This window comes from Syngnathus typhle, linkage group LG9 (assembly GCF_033458585.1).
Source record: "Syngnathus typhle isolate RoL2023-S1 ecotype Sweden linkage group LG9, RoL_Styp_1.0, whole genome shotgun sequence".
Taxonomy (NCBI): Eukaryota; Metazoa; Chordata; class Actinopteri; order Syngnathiformes; family Syngnathidae; genus Syngnathus; species Syngnathus typhle.
Window position 1 is genome coordinate 1,155,642 of NC_083746.1, and position 22,314 is coordinate 1,177,955.

Here is a 22,314-nt window from a genome sequence, read left to right on the forward strand (position 1 = left end):
TGAAAACGAATGCAAATGCCATTAGTCCACTCTCGTCTTCATAGAAATAAATAGATGGAAATATTTTTGGAATATCAATTTTAATGGGAAAAAGAAATAACACTCCATAACGTTGTAGAGTCATAAAAAAAATAAAAAAGATCCCACTCCTGTTATTCCTTTAGTTGGGCGATGTTTTGTATCGATCCCGCTGGGTCCATTTTGTGCAGCAGAAAGTGTCCTTGCACCTGAGCCGCACTGATCTCAGTGCGGGCCGCCAGGGCGCACGTGGCAAAACGTTCACCCTCCGAGACGGCCTGATCCGGATAGAAGCGTCCAAACATCTGGCTGAGCTGCCAGTGGCTACAATGGCCGATATACTGCTTGAGATCCACGCGGCCGGGCCGGATCAGCGCTGAATCTAACCTGTAGATTGATGCTGTGTGGTAAAAATCACAATGATACATGAAGTGTCTTTTCAAAGAGTACCTGTCGATGTGGTTGGTGGTCATGAAGACAATTCTGGCCTCGGATGAAGCCACGCCGTCCAGAGAGTTCAGCAGGCCACTAAAAGTCAGCCGTCCCATTCCCTGGTAGGCCAAAGGATCTGTCAGGAGGGGAAAATGCTCATTTCAAATCAGAGGACAGCCCCTCTGTGTTTGTTTGAAAAACAGCTCAGCTCTCATGGCACACTGACTAGGACATGAGAAGCAAAGAGAGTTGCTGAGTCAAGGGGGACTTACTCTCCGTCGGGAGCAGCTCTCGGCTTACGAAGGCGGCGTCCACGTCCTCCAACAGGATGATACTCTGTTGCGGTGCCACGCTCAACAGGTGGTTGAGACGATCGTCGGAGAGCGAGCGATCGCTCAGACTCATCAAACAGATGCTGTAGCCCAGCTCGCCGGCCAGAGCCGTGCTAAAATACAAACGCTTGCGTTACGAAAAAGACAACTGCAAAGACAAAGCCGCCGGAAACCAACATAAAGCTGCTTTTCCCGCATCCTGGGGGTCCGTACAGCAGATATCCTCTCCTGTATGGGATGCCTTTGGGAAAAAGGAATACAAAGTCAATCAGTGGTGATCAGTGTTATTGGTTTTCTCATTTCTTACTGAATGATTGATCCCTTACCCCTATCTGTGTACCACTTGGGGTTCCCAATAAACTCCTTGACATCAGCCACAATCTTTTCAGCCACGCCTGCCTCCAGGACCACAGAGCCGAGGGGTCTGCGTCGCCGCGGAAACCCAAAGGGGCGCCACTCGGCGCCCATGGCCGTGTACATCACCGTGCGTCCTTCTTCCTGCTTCAAGGCCAACTCCCTGGCTGAGAAGGCGGCCGGAGCCTCGGTCAACATCGAGCGCTCATGATGCGAGACTACGGCTCTGTGTTTACCTTCTTGTAAAATATTGAAGAAGACTTTGCGGTCCCGGCCCAACGCCGTGAATGTGACGGACTCCCATGGGGTGCCCGTGTGCATGTCGATCATCTGTTTCTCTCTGGTCCTCTCTACCCTGATCCACTTGTGGCCATACCTGCACAACAGGAAACAAACTTACAATAACAAAGTCCTTTTTGGAGTCCAAGAACATGCATTTGATGCTGACCAGATGATGTGGTTCCCCGGGCTGGGATGGAAGTCGAACTGGGTTTTAACGCGACCGCTCTCGTGCGCCATGTAGGACGTCTCCACGCTCAAGTGCTGGGTTCGAGTGGCATGCTTGGTGATCCAACTCAGGAGCCAGTGGTAGCTCTTGTCCTTGCTGGGCACCTCCAGGGTGATCATGTAGTTCCTGCGGAAAAACACCATCCCCACCTGGGCTCCTTTCCTGGCCAAGGCCAATGCGGTTCCGACCCCTACCAGTCCGAATCCAGCCCCGAAGTAGGGGTTGTCCTTCAGACTGTCCAGAATATCTGACAGTGGCATGTTGTATTTGTGTACACAATCAAGCCCCTACCACCATCGTAGAGAGCAGCGTCTTACTTGGCTGTATCTTATTGTCCGGCAATAAGAACATGTGATGAGGAGGTTTTCAAAAGAATAGTCAAAAACATAACATAAGCTTTACAGTGGTCGCCACCTATAACGCAGGTCCCGCGATAGAACCGGAAATGACGCTCTGTTAGTGTACCGTGTTCGTTTGCCATTTTCCAATTATAAAGATAGACGCCATAGCCCGGTGTGGATGCTTTGTTTTTAGGCCTTGGGTTACCCAATATATATGCCTTTCTTTTGCCGTTGGGTGCAAAATAAGTTTGTTTTGTGTTGTTTTCTGTGTCCAATGTACAGTCTTCCGACGGGGGATCTGCTCCGTTGAAATTCAGTTCCGAAGACGTCCGCTTCTAAATTAATGTTATTAATAATATATAGATATGGTAATGGAACTGACTAAATTTTTGTTTAGTATTTGACCCTATAAAAACATTTAAATGAGTTTGGTGTATCAAATAGCAAAGGAGCGCAAGTGCCCACTCTGCACGTTTCCGGTGTTCGTTTTACAATATTCCGGCTGAGTACATCCGCCATGTTCTACTTCGACCGCTCTTCAAATGTGTCCCCGCATTTCGCTTAAGTTAAGCGTGAAACAACACATTTATTATGACTAATACATTTAGCCTTTACTCTGCCAACCTATTTGCACTATGGGAAAAGGATAGCAATATTTTGCTGCCCTAAATTCCCAAGAAGCTAATGCTATGGCAAAGCTATCGACGGCGTTGGAGTCAAGTTGTTGTTATTCTGTGAAGTAAGTGATGTAGCCTAAACGTTACGTAATGTCAAATTTCATATTGTATACCAGTCTGCTGAAAAGCATTATTACAATTTTAATTTATAATAATTTTCTATATTATATTTCGTGCATTACTGTTAGCCGAAAACAAAAACAAAGCTGAGTATCCACCGCTTTTCCCTTTTTGTACTGTTGTGTGACTCCCATAGATGCCGCCCGTGCGCCGCCTCAAAAGGGTTCTGCCCCTCCAGGAGAAGATCAACCTCCTGGATTTGCTCAAAGAGGGCAAAAGGTTTGCCGAGGTTGCCCGCTATTATGACCTCAACGAGAGTACAGTACGCTACATCAAGAAGAATGAGACGAAGATCAGGATGAGGCATAATGTGGGACATTTTGAATTGCTCTTATTGTTAAGATGGGACGGCATTAGTGGTGTGATGGTTGAGATCTTAGCACAGTGTATATTTGGGGTCTGAGCACTTGTCATAAGCTAACCAAAGCTTTGTTGATTTTTGTTCCAGAGCTCGGGTGGACTTGTCAAATGTGAAACAAGCGGGGAGAATGTTGCAGATGGTGGCCAGCCCACTAGTAACTTCTCAGAGAGATGTTTGGGCAGCTTCAAAAGTAGGTCCAAACTTACATCATCTCCTCACTCCTGTTTATATGCTGTGGCAGGTGAATTTCAGTTGGAAGGAAAAAACAAAACCCCAACTGTCATCCAGAGGTGATTTCAAAACAAACAGCTAAGATGATAAGTGTGCACTCCCCATCGCAGTTCAAGTCATGGTAAATGTTCATCAGCCTGACAGTCATTTGAAGGGCCTTCCATTAACTCCAAATAAATGTCAGCTTTTTCAATACAGGCAGACCTTTCCTGTCATTGTTTTTGCTTTCCACTAGAAGCCTGAAGGTTTGGTGTGAACACTGATTTTATAGTGTTTATAATTCCCTTCACCCAGACTGAATCATCATCTGCTTTTTGTTCACAGCTAGTGAAAATGCCAACCTCCAACCCCAAGTCTCCACTGAAAGGCCCAAACGGAAAAGGCAATCAAACTTGTCTTGGACGTCACCGGTAACGTCAGATTGGGGTGAAGCAGAAGTTGAAGTAGAACTGGAAAATGACAAAGACGCAAATGGTCACAGGCTGAAAAACCAGAAAAATGTGGAGAGAAACGACAAGTTGCAGACCAAAGGTATGTTCACACAAGTGCTATTCGAGAAGACAGATGGGGCCCTTTTCCACGATTCATATGTGTTCCCACGTGTCTTCATCCCATTTTGCTGACATACTGTTCAGGCTGTACGCGATCAGTTGAAATCAGCGATTGTCGAAGAAGCTTTTTCTTATTTGGTGTTTTTTAGCGTGCATGGCAGACGAGGCAGAGCACACGCACGACACCTACATTTGCCACAACTGTCCACGGCGTTTCAAGACGCGCTCCCATCTGGAAGAACACCTGCGTTTGCATGATCCCGACCCAGGTCTGCAGTGTCCCACCTGCCTGCGCTTCTTCACCAGCAGAAGCAAACTGCGTCTGCACCAGCTCCGCGAGGCTGGCACAAAAACCCACCGTTGTCATCTGTGCGACTACTCGGCCGTGGAGGCCAACGCCATCCGCCGCCACCTGCTCGCCGTCCACGCGGATGAAATCGAAGATGACCCAAAGCTCCACGGCTACGCGTGTCCCGCTTGCGGTCAAAGCTTTGGCAAGAGCCAGACACTGAAGGCTCACATGAAGAGCAAGCACGTCCAAGCACCCAAAACGGCGGTGGCGTGCTTTCACAGCGGTTGTCCTTTCCGGAGTCATTTGCGCAGGGCTCACATGCGGCACTCGGCAGAGGAGCACGGGATCACAGCGGTGGCGTGTCGCCATTACGCTTGCGTGGCGGTCTTTCCCAGCATGGAGAGCATGGAGGCGCACTTCAGGACTCATCTGGCTTACCACTGCTCGCAGTGCGAGTTCTCGTGTTCCAACAAGGCCGCTTTGCTGGAGCATCAAGGACAGGGCCACGCGGGCAGCCAGAAGCACTGCTGCGACTTTTGCCACTTTTCAACATTCAACCCGGTGGAGTTCAAACGACACGTGGAACGCTCGCACGCCAACGAGAAGATCCACCGTTGCTCGCAATGCGACTACAAGACCTCACACAAGAGTGCCTTGAATCGACACGTTCTGACACATAGTGGTGAGGATCGTTCGCACTTCTTTTTGGGGGTGGGAATTTGTGCGAATTTGTTGTTTGTCTAAATGTGCTCCACCGTTGGCTGGGAACCGGTCGAGGGTGTAAAAAGGGCTTTGTCAGTGGCAGGCAGAAGGTTTCAGACAGGCCAAGTCAATCCCCAGACCTAAAGCGCATCTGTTTTACTTGCCAACGAGACTGAGGCCTCACAAATCAAACAACAATTGGCTTTGTTTGTCCATTTTAGTTTGAAGTACTTTTTGAGGGCAATTTTGAAGGTGAGAAAGACCTCAAGTGGTATCCTCGCGAGATCTTGGCGGTAGAAAGCTTTGGACTGGCCAAGACGCAGACTTCGAGCCTGTAATATGCATTTGACCTGCTGAAGCCTTGTGTGTTTAAAATACATGTCCACGTTTCCTTTGTCTTACAAGATGAGAAGCCCCACAAATGTCACTTGTGTGACTACCGCTGCCGAGAAGAGTCGTACCTCTCCAAGCATATGCTCACACATTCGGGCGACAGGAACTTCCTGTGTGAGGAATGTGGTTATGTCACCAAGTGGAAGCACTACCTCACCGTCCACATGAGGAAGCACGCCGGAGACCTCAGGTAGCATGTCCCTTCTTGTTATGACCCTCCATAACGGATTGTGTGTCGCCTCCAAATTCAGTAGTATGGAAATTGTAGTAATTGCAGTATTTGTTTTTTTTTCTTTGCTTTGTGTGGCGGAGCCAAATTTGAGGGAGGCGCGATCTTCAAATAACCCACCACTCGAGTGAAAATGAAAAAAATCTAGCCAGAAGGGTTAGGGCCCTGTAATTATTTCATCCAAACAAAAAAAGTGCACTGCGCATTCTCAGCTATTCAATGAAAAACTCTATCAATGTACTTTTGTACTTTCCTGAAATGTCCTTAAATAGGCTGGTGCTGAAGTCCTGGCTAATAGAAAAGTAATAAGTGTTGTCAAGAGTTACTTTGACTTGAGTTTGAAATGATGTTCGATTGTTCGGAGGTCATTTCAAGACGGTACTCGTGCTGCCTACCTGTCAATTGCATGCTCTTTGACCCCTCGGAGTATGAGTAGCAAGTATCGCGCTAACCTGGCGACCATCTGTACACACATATGAAAGGCAGGTCCTCCCAAAAGTAGTCCAACTGTGAGGTCAATTCCTTTATTTTTGCATCTTTATGTGTCATGGTTGCATTAGTGAAGTGTTTTTTTACGCTTTATTTTCAAGCCCTAAGATGTTGCCAAAACGCTCCGCACCTCTGGTGTTTATTGGCCCGAAGCCCAAACGCAAGAGGAAGATGATTCCCCTCTACGAGAAAGTCAAGATCCTCAATATGCTCCGCGAAGGCATGAAGTTTTCCGCAGTCGCACGCAGTTATGGAATGAGCGAGTCGACCATTCGCTCCTTCAAGAAAGAGGAAGCCAAGATCCGAAGTACTGTGTCCTTGAACGGCTCGCAAACCTTGAAGAGGGTGATATCGAATCGAAATAAGTACATCGTTAGGATGGAGTCGGCATTGGTTCGGTGGATAACCCAATGCAGGGAGAAGAACATTCCTTTGAATACCGTTGCCATGATGGAGAAGGCCAGAGAACTTTACCAGGAACTGGCTGGTGAATGTCGACAACGTGACAAAGAAGACACAACCAACGACGACCGCCAACAAGGAGAATCGACCTCGTCGGAAGAACCGATGGAATTTCTCGCAAGCAAGGGCTGGTTTGATCGCTTCCGAAAGAGGTACCAGCTCAAGAGCGTGTCGCCGCATTGGGAATCCGCATCGGCAGACGTGGAAGCGGCCAGCAAATACCCGGAGACCTTCAAGGCACTCGTGCAAGAGAAAGGGTACAAGCCTGAACAAGTCTTTAATATGGACCAGACAGGCTTGTTCTGGAAGAAGATGCCAACTCGGATGTTTTTGAAGGAGGAAGCCGGAGCCCCTGGATTCAAAGGGCAGAACGATTGGGTGGTGCTGATTATGTGCGGCAACGCGGCTGGTTTTCTGATGAAACCGGCATTGATCTACAAATCGGCGAACCCTCGGTCCCTGAAGAACAAAGACAAATCCCTGCTGCCTGTGTTCTGGATGCATAACTCAAAGGTGTCGATGTCGAAAGCCCGGGTGACCGAGTGGTTCTTTGAAAGTTTCATCCCTCAGGCTAAGTTGTACCTATCAGAGAAGGGATTGGACTTTAATATTTGCCTGACGATGGATAAGGCTAGCTGCCACCCAGTGGATTTGTTCTATGAGGGAGTGCATATTGAGATCTTGCCTCCTAACATTCAGCCTTTAGATCAAGGGCTCGTTCAGACATTCAAGGCTCTTTACACTCGAAACATCATGCAGCACATCGTGAACGGAAGGAGTAGCGACGGAACTATTCCAGTTGGCGAGCTGTGGAAGAAGTTCAACATAGCAACAGCTCTTCAGGTCATTCAAGGATGTCTAGAGGAGTTAAAACCGGAAACGGTTAACGCGTGTTGGAAGAAGCTGTGGCCGGAATGCGTCCATGAGGGTGAAGGCCTCTCCACTGAAGAAATTCAACGCTCGGCGGTGGATAAGGCAGTCAACCTGGCGGAGCGTTTAGGAGGGGCACGTTTCTACAACATGACCCCTGATGACTTGAACGACCTCCTGGGCACAAAGTCTGATCCAATGGCCGTTATTGACATTTCAGATCTCACCAAACCAGCCAGTGAAGAGGCAGAACAAGAAAGTGATCCATCGCAGGAGGACGGCGAAGACAAGGACTTGTCGTTTGAAAGGCTCTCAGTGATGTTTAAAATGGCAAAGGACCTTCAGGGGATGGTGGATGCGTGGGATCCTGATATGGTTCGTGCATTGCAGTTCAAAAATGCCATTGATGCTGCGATGCAAACATATGAGACCCTGCTTACCACCGTGAAGAAACTGCCCCAAAGATTGCATATCACTCAAGACAAGCCAACAGTGTCTTCAGAGGAAACAATTGAATATCCGGAATTCTATGGGCTACTCCCTCTTGAAGCGCCTGATGAAGAGGCGTTGAATGAAGAGCTATAAATGCTCTGCTCTCCATGCAGTACAACCCAAATTGTCACTGCACGACCTCCTCACTCACATATGATATCTTTGCTGGTAAGTACGCTGGACTTTACTCTATATGAACTGTTCATCTATCCCTTGTCTCCTACTCATCTTATTTGTTTTCGATCTACAGCACAAATACAGTCGTGTGCAAAAGTTTGGGCACCCCTAATCATTTTCCAGATTTTCCCAGAAATTGCTGATCCAAACAACCAATGAACGGAAAATCTTGAAAATGATCAGGGGTGCAATTGCATACGACTCTAAAGGAATTGGCCTCACATCTTCCAATGCTTTTGGAGGGGAGTATTTACTGTGTAAAGTCCAGGCTGACATACCCCGAAAAAAGGACGAAACCAGAAATTGCACCAAAATGACAAATCCACGGCCCTAAGCTCATAGCGCGGAGGTAATAAAGTCCATCTGTCCTCGTGATGACCTAATAAACAACAGCCAGCCTAACATACCCTCTTCTTCCAGGTACGATTGCGATCAGTGCTCATACCGTTGTCATCGCATGGACCAGCTCAACAGCCACAAACTACGACATCAGGCCAAAACGCTGGTATGCGAGATCTGCGCCTACGCCTGCAAACGCAAATGTGAGCTTCGCAATCACATGTTGCTCAAACATTCGGCTGAGGGAACGCCGGCGTCTGTGCACAAGTGCAACTACTGCCCGTACACGACGTGTTTCCGGCAAGCCCTTCAAAACCACGAGAATTGTAAACACACCAAACTGCACCAATACGGCTGCGCTCTCTGTTCCTATTCGTCGTTCAGTCGCATCAGTCTCTTCCTGCACAAGAGAAAAGCTCATGGTTACGTGCCTGGCGACAAAGCCTGGCTGGACGATTATGCAGCTAAAGAAAGGGAAAAGTATTCCAATAGCATGTTGGAGGACTCGCTGATCGCTAATGAAGTGTCCAAGGAAGAACCAGTTCCAACAGGACAGCCTGATCCCGGGGCTCTAGAAGATCAGTTTGTTGGTGAAACTACCGTAGATCCTTCAGAAGCCGTTCCGTTACCGGATGCTGAAGATGCCGTGAATAAAGAGGCGACCGGTGAAAGAACATCGCAGACTTCTCTACCTGATACCAGTCCAGAATACTGCACTCTTGTTTTAACAACATTGACTCCTGAATGTGAAACATTCTTTCTTCCTAATGAGGACGCAACTTCTCACATTACGTCCACCAACTCGGATTCGGCCAAAGAAAGAGATGCTATCGTTTCGTCAACCAACTTGGCAGAAGATGAGCGAAAGGCTCTTCTTTACAAGTGTGAAAAATCATGCTATGAGTCTGAGGATGGAACTCCAAAATGTCCACCGGAAAAAAAGCACGTCTCGGTGCACGATTGTCTTTTAGAGCCTACAAGTACACAAGATGAAGCTCTTGTCCTGGACGGCAGAGTCCAGATGCTTGCGATGCCAACGCAGGACGTTTATCGCTGTGACCGGTGCTCTTATGTCACCAAGACGGAGAAAACGCTTCAGCGCCACCGCCGATCTTTGTGTCGTGGTAGACCACGATATCACAAGTGCCAGGCCTGCGGTGCGCAGTTCAAGCAGAGACGGGGCCTTGATGGCCACCTTGCTAAGAAGTGCCCACAAGCGCAAGCATTTATTGGCCAACAAATAGAGGATACTGCCAATCAGGACACTTCTGAAAACCTCAGAAGAGCTGAAGTTCTCTCTCAACCAAAGAAGATTTCAGCAGAAGTCCATGATTCAAATGTCTCTGTTCATAGTGTCTTGACATCCAGTGACCCAGAGCGTAATCCAAGTCACCATGGAGATATTCCGGTCCATCAAAACATAGCACATCCCCAAAAATTCATGTGCAACTTTTGCAGTTTTTCCTCAGTCAAACTCGCAACAGTCAATCGACATATTTCCAGTTGCGCAAAAAGACAAAAAGACAGCCAAGTAGCCAGGACGTCAGTCAACGAAAAACAACCTGTTAAGGAAACTCCTGGGAAAGGCAGATCGGGAAAGGCTTTAGCTCTCCAGGAAGAGAGCGATGTGGTCCAGAGTTCCTCGTCTGCCGCCAAGCCGAAGCATTCGCATCAGAGCTCTCCCGTCAAGCGAGAAAAACACAAGGCACGAAAGCAGACGGGTGCCTCGTCCCCTCACGCGTGCCGTCACTGTCCTTTCACCACCACCAGGCGCTACCGTTTGGAAGAGCACCAATCCCTTCACACGGGAACCGGACGCCACGTCTGCGATGTTTGCGACAAGACGTTTGGAGCCGCCACCAAGCTGCGGCAGCACAAGCTACGCGTTCACGACAGGCGTCCCCCCGCTCTGCCTTGCTCATTTTGCGACTACTGTGGCTACACGGCGGACGACTTGAGGCGACACGCTCGCAGGTGCCACACGGGGGACTCGCGTCACCACTGCGCCGATTGCGAGGCTCGCTTCGCTTCGGAAGCGGCTCTCAGAAACCACCGCGTGCGAGCTCACCGGCAGCAGGCGCGTTTCTCCTGCCAGAGCAGCGAGACTGCACTGAGGAACCATCAACGGAGTCACACTTTTCAGACCGTGGACGACATTGAAGCTCATGTGAGAATCCAACTCGCTCACCGCTGCCAGCTCTGCTCTTTTGCCGGCAAAACCAGGCAGCTCCTCGCACAACACCTTCTGGATGAGCATGAGGGCGATCCCCCCTCAGACAAAGCACTCCGGTGCGGAAGCTGCGCGTTCGTTTGTCGGCACCCGCTGGTGTTGGAATGCCACCTGCGCTCACACGGCGGAAAGCGCATGTACAAGTGCGCCGATTGCAATTACTCGACGGGCAACAAGCAGAAGATCACCTGGCATGTTCGCATTCATACGGGGGAGAAGCCCTACAGGTGTGAGCATTGCGGCTATGCCTGCGTCGATCCCTCCAGGCTCAAGGTAAGCCCAAAATGAATCCGATGAAGTTTCATTTTCACCATGCAAACCCTCCTGTCGTTGGTTGAAAGTAAAACCTTTTGGAAGCACTCTGCACATGTTATCAGCTCTTTCTCTCCATGTTGTGCCTCCCTCAAGCTTCATATGAGGGTTCACGGAGATGAGAAGAAGTACCTCTGTCCAGAGTGCGGCTACAAATGCAAGTGGGCCACTCAGTTGAAGTACCACATGACCAAGCATACAGGTGAGATCCAGAGGTGGCTAAACTTATTAGCACGGAAGTATAGCTACTATTGTCTCAAACTAAAACGCACTGATTCAGTTAAGCTCTGAAATGGACTTCAAGAAATAGTGACCATTGAAAATGAACGTGGGAATTTGTACCCTGCGACTTATGTTGATGGACCAAGGTGGCTTAATGATTGTCCATTTGCAGTTAGGACCAAAAAACGTTGATATTTCGCGTGTGGTCTAGACCTAGCATAAGATGACCGCAACGTTCCATTTGAAATGTGTCTGCTGGTTGACAATTGGTTCTCAGTTGCCTTAGCCAAGCTGAAATGAAACCCACATCATTTGGCCGTAGGGGAAAAGCCGCACGCCTGCGACCAGTGCGACTACCGCACCAACCGGGCGGACGCCCTCCGCACCCACAGGACCACGCGGCACTGTGACGTGCGGGCCTACGTCTGCGAGGAATGCGGCAAAGCCTTCAAGACCGGCTTCATCCTAAAGACCCACCAGCGGCAGCACGGCGACCGGCAGCCGTACACTTGCGGGGTGTGCCACAAGGCCTTCCGCTGGCCCGCCGGCCTCAGGCACCACTTCCTGACCCACGCCGAGCTGCTGCCTTTTAGCTGTCGTCACTGCCCGTACAAAGCCAAGCAGAGGTTTCAGGTGGTAAAACATTTGCAGAAGCACCACCCGGGGATGCCGGTAGAGCAGGGTGTGGCGAGGGACTCGGACGCCGCTGGCCTCACCCTGAAGGAGGCTATGCAAGGAACGCTCAACAACCAAGGAGCGCACGAGGAACAAGATGGAGACACCGTGAAGAGCAGATAAACTGTGAGTTGAAGGCCAACAAATGTTTGTATCCTATATTTTTACAGTGAAATAATGAGCAGCACAATGTCATCAAACCACAGGGATCTTTATTTTGGATGCATAGAATAAGGTTTGCATATACCAACATTGGACACGACAGGCTGTGTGCGCACGGCCAACTCATGCAAGCTTGCATGTTGTTTGTTAGAAAGATCAAATAACAAAGCTGCATAACATTTGCATATACAAGATCAATACTTAGTGTTCGATAAACATCTTCTGACTCCGTCCGGCACTCCTTTTTGGGGGCCCATTTGAACAATGCTCTGATTTGCAGCAAAGCACTGCACAATTGTAGATATTATTTCCAGGTAAGGCAGCCACAATTGGAGAACGGGAATTTGGGGGGCCTTCTTGGTCTCGCGTTGATAAAAATGATGCTTCATGATTTTAACTGTTTAAATCATTGTGGAATTTTCTTTCTCTGTGATTAATGAATCAATGGATACTGATGTTCACTTTTTAAAGGGAACGTTTACACAACATGGCAATTGATTAAGATAAAATACACGTCAAATGAGAATATTTCATTTCGAGTATTAGTACATTAAGAAGCATTTCAAAATGCATTTTTAGAAATAAAAATATGGAAGCAATAAATATTGATGGGAATGTTTTGTGATCTTAATTGTGAGATATGTCGTGTTTGTTGGATGATCATTTTTGTTCTGATAATTCAACAAGCCCCTGGGGTGCTGCTCCTGAGAACTGGAGGGTGAAGCAGTTCATGTCAGTTGGGAGATACTGACATGAACAAACAATGAAGCAGGAGGGACGGCCGTCCCGTCTTTAGAAAGCAGATGAATGTGACGGTAACCTGCAACAAAATAAAGAGGAGAAAATAGTTGAATGTCCCGTTGAGGATTGATTTTTCCAAACAAATGTCACTCGCTGCTAACCTGGTTGGATACTCCTAAACGGTAGCGTGTACTGTCCGATGAAGTCGTTTTTGGACGTCTTGTCGTGATCTTCCACAACAAAGCGAATCAAGGCCAGATCAGGAGTGTGGATGACAAAATTCAAAGTCTCATCCCACACGGGGTTGAACCCTGCAGGAAGAGCAATCATAGTTTGCCTTTTAACGGCCTGAATAAAATCGAAAGCATCCATTCGCACAAGCCTCTTGCACCATTGTTGTTGATGTGACTGGTTTCCTCCTTCGCCTGGTCCTGCGCTACCCCGTACACCTCCACCCTGACCAAGGGGTCTACAATAGAGCCCTCTTTCTGGTTCACCTTTGGTAGTTGCTGCCCACTTATAACCTGAAGGACAACGCAAGTCAGTAACCATTCAAATCATTGGCAATTAAACTCCAGGACAAGACCTGGTCACCTGGATTGATAGGCGCATGGCTTTGTAGCCTGGCTGCTCTTGGGGTTTCTCCGGGTTGAACCGCGTGCGGTTGTCTCTCAAGAAGCTCGGTTTGAGTACGTACCCACAGTGAGCGTTCTGTCTAAACAACCCGTCGTTGAGGTCCATTTCCAGACCTGCCGTCTGGAAGTTCAGAGCCACTTTGAGAAAAGAGTGAAAGGCGACGTCATTCGAGAGTTTGCCATCTGGCGCTGATGAGCACGATTGGGATTAAGCTTTGCTCCTCACCTATCTGGCATCCTACATTCCACAATTCCTGAGGGTTATAATTTGAAGAGTCGGTCCTGAGGCCACTGGGGTAAATCCTGCTTAGCTGTTGCACATTGTGCCGCACAAAGTCTGCTCCTGTGGAAAGGTACAGCGAGTGTCGTGCATCTACGTGCAAGACTCATTCATTGTCTCTCGCTATGCACCTGCTTCCTTGGCGAGCCTCTTGGCTTTGGACTCGGAAAACGAGGACATCTCGTTACATTTGCCGTGTAAAGGGCTGTCCTTGAAACCACGGAAGTGGACGCTCTTGCAGTAAACCACCAGATCAGATAGCTCACGCGAGAGGTTGGATTTGGATTCCTTGGCCTGAAGAAGAAAATGTGCGCAATGAGTACGAGTGGTTGGAAAATCAACAAGCGTTTTCAGATGCAAGGACAAATGTAGTCAAGGAACAGTCCACTGTTTTCGCAAGGCACCGTTGAGTAAATCATAGTCCAAATGTCACGTCCGAATCTTTTGCATCGTTTTCGGGACACAGTTCTACCTTCTCGTGTTGGTTCTCAACATGTAGCTCTTTGACAGCTTCACCGTTGGCCATCTCTTCCTCGTCGCTAATGTCATCTGTGAGTGTTCCGTCCAGGGCTGCTCCAATTTTCTTGGCTTTTAGCAACACCTTGCCTTTCAGCTCCTTTGTGTCGACAAGACATTATCATTAGTGCTGGACTTTGAATGGATTGGAGTACTCTCTTGAGGACACCGTGTCCTCTTGCACTTTGTCTCCTGCCAGACTCCAAAATGCATTTTGCCATTCCCATGCTGTTGCATGAAAATCGATTTGCTAATGGCTAATGGAGAGTTAGCTACAAACAGGATCGCGAGTGCTACGATGTATAAAGTTCTACTCCAAATCTGACTGACAATCCACATATTCTGAGATTTGCTTAAAACTACACGTGTTCTGAAAAGTTGAGTTCATTTTTTTCACAGTGAATTTTCAAAATCATCAGGCGTTGGTTCTTGAGCCTTGTTCCTGAGTCTTGTCATGATAGACATATCCACCCTTGCTTTTGGGCGCTCCAAGGGTTGCCATTATTATAATTGTGATTAGACCGACCTGTGGCGAGGGAAGAGACTGAGGAGTGGCGTGTCCGTCCAAAACGTTCCTTAGCAACGTGTCACCCAAGATTTTGCTCAGATGGCGAGCCATGAGCGTCTGCTGCTCCACACTGCAATGATTCTCAAGGGACAAGATGACCGGGAAGTCGGATGTCTATCAAGAAAAGTCCGAACCGCCTATCAGATACATTTGCTTTTTGGTTTTGTTTTGAGTAATGTGTGGTAAGTGCTACCCACCCTGAAGGCGTATTCTTTCAGTGTTGCTATAATGTCCTTAAAGAGGATCTTGGAGGTGAGAGTGTGGCCGTGATACACCACTGGCTCCCCGTCGCTGCCGTCCCAGCAGTCCACCTCAACGCAGCGACAACCTCTCTTAAGGGCCCTGGGTTGCACACAAATAAAAATCTCAAGTCCACTGTACGATTCATGACGTGGCATGTGGTACGAACAGCAGCTCTTACTGGATGTAGGCCTCAAGGCTGCTCAGGCCTCGCAGCTGATCCTCCATCAGGTAGGTGTTATGCGAGGAGGAGATAAAGTAGTGGCTGAGCGGCTGGCTCATGTCCTGGTAGAGACCCAGACGGTCGGGTTTGAATATGGAACCCTCCGGGGAGCACAGGTACATTTGGAAGCCGTCAAGGGACATGGTGCCTTGCCTCTTGGCTGCTCAGAGAGAGATCAGAATTGAACAAGTGACCATTTTCAAGAAGAGGTGGCCTTTAAGAAACATCCAGAGCTTCATCAAAAGACTATTTACATGCCCTCTGAAGAATCTAACCAAGCTATGATGAATTGCTCATGTCTTGGCTTGCAGTGGGTCGTGCACCTCCATTTAGCCCCTCTTGTTGGCATAACAAATACACATTCAAGTCCGAACTGACCTGCTTCTGATGGTTCATGGCACTCTATCAGCTCCTTGGCATGCTGGGCGCTTCCTTCTCCCTCCTGTTGCTCTACAGTCAAGAAGTTCTCCAGCTCCTCCAGCATTAATATCTCCCCATCTCCAGAATAGTCCTGGAACACTCTCCACACTTCATCTCTCTGGGTCAGCATCTTGTAGAAAAGGACAAACTGCTCGAGTTCCAGGGACCCGCTCTGCGTTCGGTCAGCCATCTGGAAACCAAACAAAGATGGCTGATGCTTTTGTCGACATGTTTGAGGGCCAAAGAATTATTTGCAAATCATACTGTGAAGAGATGGAAAGCGTGTTCCTCGTTCATCTCCACGTTCATCATCTTCAACAGTTTCCGCACTTCTTTGAAGTCTATTTTCCCGTCTTTGTTTTTGTCTGCCTTTTGAAACCAGTCTTGGACCCACCTGAGAGGATGTTGAGGGAAATTTGGAATGGGTTTTTAGATGAGTTGGCATTTATGAAATTGAAGCAGTGGTTCTTAAACTGGAGTCCAGGAACCCTCGGGGCTCCGCAAGCCATAACATGGGGGGGTCCACAAAATGATTTGTAGTAGAATGTCATTAATTTAAGTCATTCACTACAATAGAGGTCTTGCCCAAAGTAAGCTGTGATGGACTACAGCTCACATGTGACTTAAAGAAGGACATGTCCTGTAGTAAATATTAAGGATACTGGTTGAGTCTCTGTTTCTCATCCATGGTTTGAGCCCTACGGATGAGCTTGCGTAATCCCTGGATCCAGGCTCGAGACTCCTCCGGGGACTCTGCCACGAGGTCCAGGTTGCCTTGACGACCGTGAAACACCAAAGTGAAACAGAGGTCGGCCGGGAACTCGTCCGAGATGCTCTGCAAGACCTCCGAGTGGTGACCCTCGCGCACCGCTTCCACGTCCATGACCGAAACTGTCAAGAAATCATTATGGGGGGAGTTAACTCTCGTTACCTAGAACCAAACGGACAGCAACATTCCAAGAATTTATTGATTAGTCATGAGATTGAAGGAGTAGGATCTACAGTAACGGAGTGACATTTGGTCGTTGGGAACTCACAGGTGGAGTGTCCTTTTCCCAGCCATCTGGACTTGTACCAGATACTAAGACCATCCTCCAGGAGTCGGAAATGCCTTTGCTTCTTCCATGTACGGGCCTTGACCTTTCTCAAAGTGGATCCCGCCATCATCACCTTGATGTCGGGGTCATCGTGTAGACCTGGAGGCCCAAACAATATCATAAATAGCGGCAACATGAAGGAGCCACGTTGGCCGTCGTGTGACTCATTCACATGTACTCACGTGAACCCTGAGACTCCATTTGGTTAGCCCGAAATCATGCCAAGGGAAACCGAGGCAAATGATTTGCTCGAAGACAATGTTTTTCCACGGAGCTGGAGTTGGCACCCCCGAGATATCGTATCTTCTCAACCGTATCCTGAAACAACACAGATTTAGCTTTGCTTCAAAAACACCAAAGTTCTCCAACACAACATGAGTAATGTCCCTGGGTCAGTTTGACCCGATCATGTTTAAGCAGCTGGCACAGAAAATCTTGCTTGGATCCAATTGACTATGAGTATGAGTTTTAAACCCAAATTCAGACGATTCAATTATTCACTTTATGCAATAACAACTCTGTTGTGCAGTCACAAGGCGCTGTAAATAAGGTCACAATTGTGAGCTTTTATTTTTAGCGCCGTCAAAGTGAATTCGCTTCCCTGAGGCGAGATGAGTCATTGTTAAAACCAATCCCATGGGGGGGGAGTTCACTGACCACACACGCAAAGCCACCCAGATGTCTGGCCAGACGGAAACTGAAAACGAATGACTCAGCCAGCCAGCAAAAGAAATGTCTTGCGTCTGTCATTCATTGGCTCAAATCTCTCGAAATTGCTTCTGCTCGGCTTCATTCTGTTGCCCTCCTTTGAAATGTCGGGAATGGGACTGTTCTGGCTGTCTCATTCCGCCTGTGATCCTTGCACGCTTCACCGGTTCATGTGCACACGCTGTCCTAAGACGAATTGATGAGGAATAGGCACAGGAGGAATATTGAGGACGTTTCGGAAGTGAAAATCAAAGCAATTGTCGGTGATTTGTGATCTGCAGCTTGATCTGTTAGCGCCGATGCATTGAAGCTTAATTGACTACTTGAGCTCATCATGAACTATAATCAATTTGTATCCGGATTTGTACCATTTGGAACATTTCGAGATCATGAAACAAGCAGGTCACTCTGATTGCTGTTCCCGGAAAAACAGATTTAACAGGACGGTCGGTTAAAGGTGGGATCGACAGTCCCGTATTGCCAAAACAAACATGTCACAATCGCAGGAGACAGGGGGGGCTCAGTCGTTTCACTCCTTCCTCACACAAGTAAACACGGAGTCTGCTCGCAGAGAACTGACCAAATGCTGCAAATTAGAACTATAAATATGGGACTTCATCTTCCCCACCCCCCTCCAGAAAACCCCCAGTATGAATACATATTCATCCTATATTACGGTGATACTAAGAATAGTTTGATTTACCGAAAGTGGCGCTCTCCCAGGAGACGAGTCAGACGTCCAGACGCGGTCGACTTAAAGCGGCTCCCCCACTAACGGTCTCTTGCCTGTTCTGGGGGGATGGGCTTGATGCATTGTGGGCAGCCTGAGAGATTGTCCAGAAAATCAGGGATGACACGTCCTTGGATGTCGCATCCAGACGCTCGCTCGCAAGGTCCGGGGAGTGTTTAAGCACTGGGAGTGTCCGAGGAGAAGTGTCTTGGTCACCGAGCCACTGGGTTGCATGAGCTCCTCCTCCTTCTCCTGAGGCTTCCTTTCCTTTGCAGCCACTCCCTCTTGCCGCTGCAGCCTGCTTTCCTTTTGCTGCATTTGCCTCATCTGTGGGCATCATGTGCCAAGTCTTCTCCATGAAGAATTTGGCAACGATTCAAAGGGCATATCCTACTTCCTTCCATTTTCCGAAGCGAGTATCCTCAGAGGGGGGGATATGAGGGAAAATTGGACTTTAAAAAAAAAAAAAAAAAAGGAAATTGCTCATTGTGTACACAGAATTGGGTCCCCAGAGTGCATGTCCATTGTCCACCCAAGTATAAAAAAGAAATTCTTTGTCATGATATTCAATTTCTAAACAGCTTTAGTTTCGCTGCTTGGTGTTTGGCGGACTTACATTCAGTGCGTGCGCTGTTTACAATTGAGAAGAAAATAAAAAAGTCTCGTTTAAGTCATGTAAATAAGTCAAGCCAAATGTATTTATGGACGCCATAAATGCAGACTCCTTTCCAATTTGACAAATGCACTCCAATATTGACCTGCTGCGTGCTCGTAAAAGGCTATTTGGCAAGAATGCAGCGCACGTACTTGGTTCGGAAGAGCCTGCGTTGAGAGTAGACGAATGCATCTGACAGGCTAATGGAGGCGATATGCTAGCATGGTACGCTAATGCATTGGCCATGAGCTTGTTCCTGTTGGGATGATATCCACCCAAAATGGCATTGACTTTTTCATTGCAAAAAAAAAGTGGTTTTCAACTTTTTGTCACTTTGGTCCGACTCAGTCTGTCTTCACATATGGAACATTTGATTTAAAAAAACAAAAACCCAAAAGACAACAATTTGCTCTTTTAAAGTTTTATTAATCTGAAATGAACAATCCTATTTCAAGTGTGTTTTTCTTACATCAAGAAAATGTAAGGAAAAACAAAATTGGCAAAAACATTTTGGAAGGGCTGGCAGTCGCTTAGCCAAACGTTGACATTTGCTATTTACAACAGTACTGAAGGTACAGTATTGACAGCTTCAGACATGATTTGGTACAAAACCTTTTGATCATTCAACCGTAAAACAATTCTTCCAAAACAAAACACAGGATACCCACTAGTGGCGGGTCTTCCATCTAAGCATGCCAGTGGAGATCAGGAGGCTGGCCACAAATGTGAGCAAAACGTCAAAACCAAATGTCATCGACAGTAACGGAGCCCTTCACCACACAGCCCGTCCGTCTTAGCACCGCTTTTGGCCAACATCCGAGCGACTCGCGCAGCATCACTGCGGGGCCAAGGGGATTCCCCGGGCGTCGGTCACCTGACCCTCCTGGAGGTTCTTCACCAACTGGGCCAGCCAACGCTTGGTGGTTGTGTCATCTTTCAGCACCTGCGCAAAGGTGCTGTCCTTCAACTGGTCGGGGAGACACTGCCGCAGAGCTTCTCTGGCTCTGAACACACAAATTGGATTGACATCATCAATGGCTACACACTATTCATTTGCTTCTCTTCAGGTGAAATGACAACGACGCCTCTCCGCTACGTACCGGAGATTATCCGAGAGGCGCAGGTAGCATCGAACCACGTGCTTCAGCAGACGCGCCGAAGGTTCCTTGGACAACTGCAACACCATCTTGCCCTGCAGACACGAGGAGCGGTAGCGTCACTCACGCGCTGCGAGCTTCAGACGGCGGCGACCGACACTCACCAGGATCATGGCCACGTGGGAGAAGCGCTCGTACGTCTGGCAGATGTAGGCCAGCCCAGTGTCGTCCAACAGGATCTTCTGCAGGATGAACGTGGCCACCTAATGGACCAAACGGAGACGTTAGAGACCGGCGACGACCTGAAGCCCAAAGTTCTTGTAAGAAGACATTTCACTTTTTTCTCAATTCATTTCAACTTGCTCTCAGACACCTTTTCAGAATTGGCCAGATTGTTTCTATTAAAAAGCACATTTCCCATCACATGCCATCTTCTTCGGCCAATCCCTTGTCTGGAGGCTTAAACGCAGGCGTGTATCGTACCGTTTTGGAGAGTTCACTCCCAGATTCCATAATGCGCAGACACAGTGGGATGATCTCAGTCGTGAGGAGGAAGTTGATCACTTCCTGCTCGTCTGTTTTGACCAAAGCGCCTGTCGTGATGACAGCAGTGAGAGAGAGGCTGCTTAGGCTGACAAACAAACGGCAAGCAAAGACGTGTGGAAAATGCACGCACCGATGACACCCAGGCTGGTAAGGCGCAGGTACTCGAACGGCCGCGTTTTGCTGACTGTGTGCAGAAAGGGATACAGGAAAAGGGGGATGTGCGCTGCCAGAAAGGCCGACCTGGAGGTGGAAGGCATTCAAATTCATTATTTTAGCTTCGATTCAAAGTATTACTCAAATAATGATTTCACCAAAATTCAATCGAGGGAGGAGAAAAAAAAAAGCCAACTTTCAGCTAAAAAGGCGATGAATTTGTCGGACGAATCGCACGCGCGTTACCTCGTTTCCGGGTGCGAGGCGACACACTGGAGAAGCGCTAACGCGTTGCACACTCTGTTGGACTGGTGAGCCGTCAGCGTCGGCGGGTTTATCGAGGGATAGATGTTGACGATTTCCTAATACGAGGGGAGACGCCGATCACGGGAAATACACGAGCGACGGGCGGCTGGACGGATACCTGCAAAAGGGCGGCGATGGTGCCACACGAGTGCCAGAGCATGGGGGCCAGGTCAGGCACAGATTCTCGTTTCTTGCTGAGCTCCAGCAAGGCGTTCTCTCGGGTCTCGGGGCTGGACAGCTCATTTATCCACTGGTAGATCTTTTCCCGGTCTACCTGAGCCAAGGCTGTGACGTTGGTGACAGCCTGTGTCAAAAGGCCAGAGAAAGTCAAAAATGGGCCACTCGCATTGTCAATCTTTTATGACTGACAATTGACTTTGTTCTATGCCAGTGTTGTTTCTATGCACCCTTTTGTTCTTATGTGATTTAAGGGATCAACTGTTTTCCTTGTTGTGTTTCTTGGAAGCACAAAGGAATAACTTGAACTTGTAGGACATCAGGTTCAGCAGGCCTTAATCTGACTACCATCTCTGATGCCCCTTCTTCCAAAATTTTCAAAGGATTAAAGCTTTATTGAGATTTCTAACATGTTTTCCGTAAAAAGTCATTTCTAAAATCTCTGCCACAACTGACTTTTGAGACGTTTTCCAGAAATTGCTACGTTTTCACCGTTTGTAGGAGTAACAACCTGATATTTGCCAATTGAAACACTTTGGCAAATAAGGCTCATCATAGGTCAACGCTATTTTGCAGGTATCTTATCAGATAGGCTGCACAATACATATTTAATGTAATATATTTGAGTTGGATCAATAACGATTGGGAAAGACTAGCGATATTTGCGTAGGAAAAGGGGTGTGCTTTTACAAGCTTTGTGCTTAACCCAACATTATTAGCTGTATGCCGGTTTTAAATGATCTATTTTGACTTGTGAAATCGATTTGCTCGATGAAAAATGAGGTCTGTGAATTTACGTGCATGACGCAAAACGGTGGGAGTGACTGTCTGGTTGTTACAAAAATAGGGGCATTCATTTAGCAATAGTTGAATAACTCTATAAAACAAATGCTGAGAAAAAAAAACTTACGGCTCCCGTAGCCAGCATTCTCGCAATCTTAGTGGGGATAGTTTAAAAAAATAAAAATAAATTTCAATGCGAGTGCAGGTAAAGTTGACAAAACTGTTAGCGCTAACGTTAGCCGCACCTAGCCGCTAGCAACTCATGTCTTCACGCTGGAGCAGAGTGTTCACACTACATGATACAAACAACTCAACGTGGCACAACCAAAAAGGAGAAACAAATTGCGCTCTGGTCTTCGCAAACGCAAACAATACTTTGGAATTGGCGTTATCGTCGCAAAAGAAAAAGGCGGTCTTCACTTTCGAGTTCAGCAAAACCGCTACTAGCTAGTAAGTTATCGCGCGATC

At 47.8% G+C, this 22,314-nt stretch overlaps 5 protein-coding genes across 6 annotated transcripts; 2 read left to right on the forward strand and 3 right to left on the reverse strand.

Moving 5' to 3' along the window:
* Positions 1-61: 61 nt before the first annotated feature.
* Positions 62-2,286, reverse strand: LOC133159771 (mitochondrial chaperone BCS1). Its single transcript, XM_061287122.1, has 7 exons — positions 1,585-2,286; positions 1,373-1,512; positions 1,109-1,303; positions 960-1,023; positions 723-895; positions 469-586; positions 62-405 (listed from the first exon to the last, which is right to left on the reverse strand). Exons 1-7 carry the CDS (start codon positions 1,902-1,904, stop codon positions 153-155), a joined length of 1,263 nt encoding a protein of 420 aa, XP_061143106.1. The 5' UTR covers positions 1,905-2,286; the 3' UTR covers positions 62-152.
* A 180-nt stretch (positions 2,287-2,466) lies between these two features.
* Positions 2,467-20,369, forward strand: znf142 (zinc finger protein 142). 2 transcript variants are annotated; one of them, XM_061287115.1, is made up of 10 exons: positions 2,467-2,724; positions 2,919-3,092; positions 3,231-3,333; positions 3,699-3,905; positions 4,075-4,899; positions 5,325-5,502; positions 8,452-10,873; positions 11,009-11,114; positions 11,457-11,935; positions 19,852-20,369. In XM_061287115.1, exons 2-9 carry the CDS (start codon positions 2,919-2,921, stop codon positions 11,930-11,932), a joined length of 4,491 nt encoding a protein of 1,496 aa, XP_061143099.1. In that variant the 5' UTR covers positions 2,467-2,724; the 3' UTR covers positions 11,933-11,935; positions 19,852-20,369. The 2 variants fall into 2 exon arrangements, with proteins under 2 accessions (XP_061143099.1, XP_061143098.1); XM_061287114.1 differs by lacking the exon at positions 19,852-20,369 and having other exon boundaries at positions 11,457-12,574.
* On the forward strand, positions 5,514-8,380 carry LOC133159769 (tigger transposable element-derived protein 1-like). The gene is made up of 3 exons (XM_061287120.1): positions 5,514-6,050; positions 6,132-8,022; positions 8,105-8,380. Exon 2 carries the CDS (start codon positions 6,139-6,141, stop codon positions 7,945-7,947), a length of 1,809 nt encoding a protein of 602 aa, XP_061143104.1. The 5' UTR covers positions 5,514-6,050; positions 6,132-6,138; the 3' UTR covers positions 7,948-8,022; positions 8,105-8,380.
* On the reverse strand, positions 12,002-18,371 carry plcd4b (phospholipase C, delta 4b). The gene is made up of 16 exons (XM_061287117.1): positions 18,103-18,371; positions 16,874-17,009; positions 16,632-16,790; positions 16,257-16,485; positions 15,859-15,988; positions 15,553-15,784; positions 15,133-15,334; positions 14,909-15,053; positions 14,670-14,825; positions 14,100-14,243; positions 13,759-13,921; positions 13,574-13,690; positions 13,307-13,485; positions 13,104-13,236; positions 12,874-13,023; positions 12,002-12,791 (listed from the first exon to the last, which is right to left on the reverse strand). The coding sequence occupies exons 2-16, from the start codon at positions 16,890-16,892 to the stop codon at positions 12,700-12,702; spliced, it is 2,250 nt and encodes a 749-aa protein (XP_061143101.1). The 5' UTR covers positions 16,893-17,009; positions 18,103-18,371; the 3' UTR covers positions 12,002-12,699.
* cnot9 (CCR4-NOT transcription complex subunit 9) lies at positions 19,190-22,313 on the reverse strand. The gene is made up of 8 exons (XM_061287123.1): positions 21,974-22,313; positions 21,005-21,190; positions 20,827-20,942; positions 20,558-20,667; positions 20,365-20,474; positions 20,046-20,144; positions 19,885-19,976; positions 19,190-19,788 (listed from the first exon to the last, which is right to left on the reverse strand). The coding sequence occupies exons 1-8, from the start codon at positions 21,989-21,991 to the stop codon at positions 19,620-19,622; spliced, it is 900 nt and encodes a 299-aa protein (XP_061143107.1). The 5' UTR covers positions 21,992-22,313; the 3' UTR covers positions 19,190-19,619.
* Between the last annotated feature and the right edge of the window lies 1 nt (position 22,314).